The sequence below is a fragment of the Oryctolagus cuniculus genome, chromosome 16 (assembly GCF_964237555.1).
Source record: "Oryctolagus cuniculus chromosome 16, mOryCun1.1, whole genome shotgun sequence".
Classification (NCBI taxonomy): Eukaryota; Metazoa; Chordata; class Mammalia; order Lagomorpha; family Leporidae; genus Oryctolagus; species Oryctolagus cuniculus.
In genome coordinates this window covers 57,881,683-57,888,651 of record NC_091447.1, presented here as the reverse complement: position 1 = coordinate 57,888,651, position 6,969 = coordinate 57,881,683, and the positions used below count along the sequence as shown (strand labels likewise).

The 6,969-nt window shown below is 50.6% G+C and overlaps 1 protein-coding gene across 4 annotated transcripts in view; it reads right to left on the bottom strand.

The window, feature by feature from the left end:
* Positions 1 to 2,303: 2,303 nt before the first annotated feature.
* EGFR (epidermal growth factor receptor) overlaps positions 2,304 to 6,969 on the bottom strand; it is a 139,215-nt gene continuing 134,549 nt past the window's right edge. For all 4 annotated transcript variants that reach the window (XM_008261843.4, XM_008261844.4, XM_070058425.1 and 1 more), the window contains one exon: positions 2,304 to 6,192. In XM_008261843.4, the coding sequence (XP_008260065.3) occupies positions 5,831 to 6,192 (362 nt within the window). In that variant the 3' untranslated portion in view covers positions 2,304 to 5,830. The remainder of the gene's footprint in view (positions 6,193 to 6,969) is intronic.

Sequence of the window (6,969 nt, the reverse complement as noted above, 5' to 3'; positions counted from 1 at the left end):
AGCCAGGAGCCAGGTGTTTCCTCCTCGTCTCCCATGCGGGTACAGGGGCCCAAGCACTTGGGCCATCTTCTACAGCTATCCCAGGCCATAGCAGACAGCTGGACTGGAAGAGGGGTGGCTGGGACTAGAACCGGTGCCCATATCGGATGCCAGCGCCACAGGCGGAGGAATAACCCAGTGCGCCACAGCGCCGGCCCCCCCACTCTCTTCTGAGCTGCTCTCTGGGGCTGGGGACCTGGGGTCAGTTGTCCATATTGCCAGGGTGGTGATTACTGTTCATGCCTTCAGCGCCAGGATCGTGGTGCCCAAGGAGCAGCCTAGGGTGCCTACTGAGCTGCAGGAGTGGCCCTGGTATGTGTGTGTGGTGAGACCAGGACTGGGTCTGCCCCTTGTTTGGTCTTAGAACTGTTCATTTTAGAAATGGCACAATGACACTGTGGCATAGTAGGTTAAGCCTCTGCCTGTGGCATCATCATCCTATAAGGGACACCAGTTCAAGTCCCGGATGCTCCACTTCCAATCCAGCTCCCTGCTAATCACCTGCGAAAGAAGTAGAAGATAGCAAAAGTGCTTGGGCCCTGCACTCATGTGAGAGACCTGGAAGAAGCTCCTGGCTTTGGATTGGCCCAGCTCAGGCCGTTGTGGCCATTTGGGATGAAAGACTTCTGTCTCTCCTGTCTGTAACTCAGCCTCGCAAATAAATAAATCTTAAAGAAAAATTGGCACAGAGGTCCCAAGTCACGGGCCAGAGCAGAGGGTAAGACTGTATCAGGAGCACCCTGAGATCCCAGGCTCCCAGGCTCCCTGTCTGCAAGAGTAGGGCAAAAGGCAGATGTGCTCTTGTTGCTTCTCCACCCGAGGTTTCAGTCCGAATGGCTGCAGGGAAGCAAGGACTCCAGGGAGGTTTTAACCCTGGTTACTGACAGGGCTGGGAGAGCAGCTCCACCTGCAGGCATTTCCTGTCCTCAGTCAGGACCACTCTCTGAGGTCCTTCCCTGCCTCCCACCCCCACATATGCTATTATGGTCACTGGCCCGGCTAAGCCTCTCCCACCTCACCTCAGCCTGCCCCACCTGCTCTGTGCAGCAGCAGATGGTGGGGTGAGTGTGACAGGGAAAGTTCTTGGTTCTGGTGCTGAGCTTGCCTGAGTCCAGGGTGTTCAGTGGGATCAGAAACCCTCAGTGTCTCTCAGGCACAGAAGGTCATGGCCCTAGGAGCTCCCCATGTCTGCCTCACTGTGGGAACTTGACTCTGAGTGAGGCTAAACCCCCTAAGTACAGCAAGGTTTCCAGGGGCTTTGGTGAGGCAGGTCAGGGGTGACAGCCATGGCTGAGGAGGAGGGGAGGAGCCAGGGAAGCCAGTGGGTACCCATCATGGCGCTGGCGCAAGTGGATGCTGGGAGCTCCTGTTTGCTTCTTCCCAGACCTTGTTATTCACAAGTTCCACCGTCATGGGAGTCACAATTTTCCCTCAGTCATGTGCTGTTTGCATGCATGCCACTGAGTGTTCAAAACCAACACCATAAACCCAGAGCCACTGCAAATTTACTGTGGGTCAGGGGTTGCTTGCATCCAGCTGTCCTGCGTAAAGGGGACAACTGGAGGAGTGGGTGGTGGCTGCCAGGGTAAGGACTTCATTCTCTGGTGTCAGAGTCCACTGGAAAGACTGGGAGCCTAAGCCCATGCATGGTATCATCAGGCCAGGAGAGGGCTGCAGGTGCCCCTGTGGCATGTCGTGGCCTCCTCTGCCTGGAGCTGCTCCCATCTCGGCTCTGGGTTTCTGGGATTTCTCTTCACAGCATCATTTGCTTCATCAAGAGGTTTGCTTTGGGTTCAAGTCCCAGATCTCTCTAGTGGCTACAACAACCAGCCAAGCTTTCCTTCCCCACTCATCTGCCCAAGCATTTAGGTGTGGAACCTGAGTGCCTGCTGTGCTTTTATTGCACTGTCAGTGGGGTCTGAGTGTGGCCATGACAGCAGGGCCAAGGGAGGCAGGTGTCTGAGGCACCAACCCCCGCACACAGGGACTCTCCAAAACGGCTATGCTGACTTCCCATGGAAAGGTTATCCAGTGAGTGGGGTGCAGAAGGCTGAGAATGGGGAGGCAGCGGATAAATGGGAGTGCACGGGGTTTCCTGCTCACTTCTGCTGTGACCATAAGCCTGCCCTAAAAATAGACTTTATTTATTTTTAAAAGTTATCAGGAAAGAACTACAGTTGGTCAGAGGTGATTAATAACTAATATCAATATTGCATTGTTAATACATTCTTATTGTAAGGTATTGATGAGTAAAGAACAATGAATAATATACAGCTGTTCTTTAATGCTCAATATACAATCAACAAGTTCTGATCAGAAGTATAAACCATATAAAAAGATTCTTACCTTGCATTTGTACAAACACTGCTTTCATCATTGCAAAACTTTACAAGATTAAAACGTACCACATGTAGAAGCTGTAAAGTTACTGCTGTCTGTAGCTAATCCGTCACATCACAATCTCTCCCAGCATCCCCAGATCCATGGGGCCTCTGAATTTCCAAGAGTCTGTCACAGCAAGATTATTCTGTAGGCAGATCAGGCCAACAGGGTTTCCTTTTTTAGAGTAAGCGAACACACCTGCAAACATCTGTGTGTAAGCTTCCCTTGCAAAGTCGCCTTCGAGGTGGCAGGGCGAGGCTCAGTCCCTCTGCAGTAGCTCAGGGGCCGCATTGTGGCTGGGCAGAGGAAGATACAGCCTGTATGCCATTCTTAGCTCAGGTCAACTTTTGAAAAAATACAATTCTTCTTCAAGCAAGAATCCTGGTCTTGGATTCTTCTTTCTGAACCACCAACTCCTGGTGCAGTCCTCCCAGTCTGCCCTTTGTACCGTGACTGACAGTCAACCTTCTTTCACTCCCAACAACGGCCCTGGCAGCACAGGCCTCAGCACAGAGTATTCATTATTGCTATCTTACTTCCAAACCACCTCTGACAGAGGCAGCGAGCTCAGGAAATGGGAAAAGAAGTCTGTTTTATGTTTCCTTTGCTTTCCTCCCCTGGCTGGACATTGTCTCCTCTTGTGCTTGGGCACCCATCAGGGAAGCCCTGACCAACTCTTGATTCCCAGTGGCAGATGCTGAGGTCTGGGTGGCTCAGAGTCCTCTGGGCCCGGGTATTACCTACAGCTTCAGAATTTGCCTGCAAGTCCAAGTCTCCCGACTGGCAATCCCTGAGCATGCAAAAACACAGATGCCAGGTCTCACCCCTAGAGGTTCACCGTGTTTCACTGGGCTCCGGTACAGCTGGGGTTCAAGGCCTCTGAAAGGTCCCCTGTGATGTCACTGCAGCCAGGGCTCACAGGCTCCTCTCTAGGTGGCCATGCATGGAGCTGGTGGCACTGCTGGTGCATTTCCTCAAAATCCCAAGTGACCAAAATTATGGTGATCATTAGTAGGCTCTCGAGATATTTCCAGTCTATACTGGTAAATGCATTATCAATTGTAAATACAAAAATAAAATCATTTGCCTTGGCAGTATACTAAATCAACCAACAAAGTGTCTGTCGCTGCCTTTCTTACATTCACAAGGGCCAGCTGGCCGAGGAGCTGGGCTCTCCCAGGTGAGACAGCTGCCCCTTTCCGTGACACGGCCCCAGGTGGACCAGCACTACGCTGGGCTGCTTCTTGTCCTGTCTGACCTTATACAATATTACAGAAACAACAACTCTGCTCTTCACCACACCAGCAGCCAGCTCTGCTCTGTGGCGAGGCAGTGCCCTGCACAGGGAGAACAGTCTTACTTCTAAGTATCTCATTCTTTTAAACACAGATCTGAGTTCCAAATTTCGATGCTGTTGCAGACTTCCTAAACTGTTTTAGTAGAAAAATGAGTTTCCTAAAAATATACTTTACAAAGTTCAGTGCTACATAACAGGACAATATCCCACAGAAAAGTTACAAAAATAGATTTGTGTTAAAAATCCCATTTGAATGTTTCTCTAATAGGCATGAGAGGTGTGGCTGGGAAAAAAGGCAGGGGCTCATGTTCATAGGTTTATAGGTAAGGACATATAAAAAATGTGCTTATCAGAGGGAAGAGCCCGCAAGTACCTTCAGGGCAGTTCCATTTAAAGGGGAGCAGCTCAGCCAAGCTGGGGCTGATGCTTTTATAACCTACTTCTCAGGAATGCAAAGTGTCCCAGGGCTCCATCCAGGCTCAGATTGGGGCATTTGCATTTTCAGGATAAACTGCTGGTGGCAGGGACCAGGGACTTGCAGAGGCTTCTGGCAGGCACAGCAGCCCCTGACAACTGCGCCTTGGAGCCTGACAGCTAGCTCCAGCCCCACAGCTCGCATGAGCAGGGCTATATTTTACTCATTTTTGTGTCTTCACTGCTGACGCAGGTACCATATTGCAGAGCATGATGGATGGACCTGAACATAGTCTTATTTCCACTGAGACAAAAGCAAGTATTCTTGTAATAAAAGTGTGAGGCCTTGACCCACTTGAGAGATGTGTGATTTAGGTGCAAGGAAGCTGTGTGTGTGTGGCATAACTCTTCTGCAGCCTGAAAATCCTGCCTGAAACACTCTCTCCTTGACTACCTGGGCAGCAGAGGTCCAATAAGTATCTGGAGCGTGCGCTGCACTGACATCAAGAGCAGACCCTCCAAGAACAGCAAAATTATTTCAGTAGGGAAATTTATTTTCTTTAAGCTATCCGTAGGTGTTGTGAAAGTTTCATCATGAACTTCAAATTCTGATTTCCTATTCCCCACTCGAATCCCATGCTACTCAAAATGCATTCCTCCCTCTGGAGAGGGCAGTCAGTGCCTGCAGTGGCCTCAGGCCTAAAACCCTTCTTACACAGGTCAAGGAGAGAGGAGGGCCTTTGGGGCAGTTCACCATGGAGGGATACAGATTCTTTTGAGCAAAACAACTGTTCAAAGTAAAAGGAAATGAAAATCCCCTGCTAGGAGCCTCAACCAACTTGGCAGGGGAGAGGATAAAGGCTGACAGGGTCTGACGAGCAGCTTCATTTCTGAGGCCTTGCAGCAGGTGCCCACAGAACTTGCGTCTGTCAGACACGGGGGTTTAGGGGCTATGCACTGTGCATTATTCCCTCTAACTGAAAGCTGTTGCGCTGGACACTGATGAGTCAAATGGGCTTTTCCCTGCCACAAAGGGAAAGTATACTGAGCTCTGAAACAGTGGAAGGGAAAATAAACAAGTCCAACACACACACAGCACAGGTGAGCTACTGGGGACTGCGAACCACGGAGACATTTATACACAGGTGAGTGTGAGAAAGAACCCGTCTTCCTCACCCGCAGGGAGACAAAGTGGCTTTTCCTGCTGTACCTGCCACGGGTTCACACAGGCCAGGGGGTCTCCTGAATATTCAGTCTGCTTGTGATGGCAGTGTCTTGAAGAAGTGCCAGTGCTCTGGTCTTGGCTGGAAGGTGGAGGCCTGTGCACGCTGGCCTGGATCACCTCGTGCTGCAGGTGTCACACGAGAGCTCCCTCCTTGCAGGCATCCATTGCAATCAACACCGATTAACACCCAAGGGTCCCCAAGCAGAAAGTGCCCAAGGATGTTCATGTTTTTCAAATATCCCTTAGCGCCAGAAAGGAACATCATTCTTGCTAGACGCCCTTTGGTGGAAGCTTCCGTCTTCAGACAAGGGAACGTACCTGCAGCCTCCCAAAGCACACCTCAGGGGTGTGCCCTTCCAGGTTCCAGGAGGGGCCACTCAGCTCAAGTATGGCAAATGCAGGGCTGGAGCAGCTGCTGTGCCTTGGCCCTGGTGTCTGAGGTCTGGACGCCGTGGCCAGTGCTGTCCTCCAGGTCACGCTGTGGTAAATTCACGGCCTGGTGGTGCTACCCTTAGGTATTCTGCGTTTTCAGCCGTAGGACCCTTGAAGATGCCATTCAGCTTGCCATCCTTGGGAAAAAAGTCTTGCTGGTAATCGGGGTTGTCCAGGCTCATTTGGTGGCTGCCCTTCTGGGCCCAGGGGGTGGGGCTGTCAAAGATGCCATTGGGACAGGGAGGCTGGGTGGTGTTGAGATATTCAGGGTTTCCCACTGCGCTGCTGTGGGGATCCTGGTAGTGGGGGTCTCTGCCCGGAGCCGGGTGCAGAGGCTGGTTATGGTAGACAGGGTTCTGCACAGAGCCTGCAGGCCTCTTGGGAATGTACTGGTTTATGTATTCTGAAAAGGAAAGGAAGCAAATCAGCAAAGCTTCATCTCAAGTAGTGTGCCCCGCTCACTGGGAACCTGTGCATGTCCTCAGCAAAGCAGCTGATGACAGGGGCACCGGCACCTTTTACAGGGCCACCTTGCTCTCACTGTCTCTCAAACCAATGGAGTGCGGATCTTTTGAAATTTAAAGTTCTCAGAGACCAGCCTGCCTGAGACACAGACAGAGAGGAGGGAGGGTGGGAAGGGAACATTCACAGTCTGGGAGCTTCTGGGGTGGAGCTTCGATGAGCTCAGTGTGTGCATCACAGGGCAAGAATGGAGTCAGGGGAGAGAAGAGGGATCCAACCTGCCATGTATACACGTAGAAGGGGCTTCGCAAAGTAGTGTTTTTATAAAAAGAACATGGCTTTCAAAAATGTATTACAGTAAAATAAACTTATCTTTCATGAACTTTTTGAAGTCCCCTCAATTGTTCCCATGCACACATACATGTATACACTGGCTGTTCGCATACATGCACACATATATGTCTTGGTTATTCACATGCACACATGTATCTTTGCTGTTCATGCAGAACACATGCATACATGTGTATCTTGGCCATTCACATGCCATACATGCATGCATACACGTGTATTTTGGCCATTCATGTACTGCGTGCACATACACACATGTACCTTGGCTGTTCATGTATCACATACATGCACACACATGTGTATATCTCGGTCATTCATGTACCATGCATGCATGCACACACACATATATCTTGGCTTTTCACATACCATG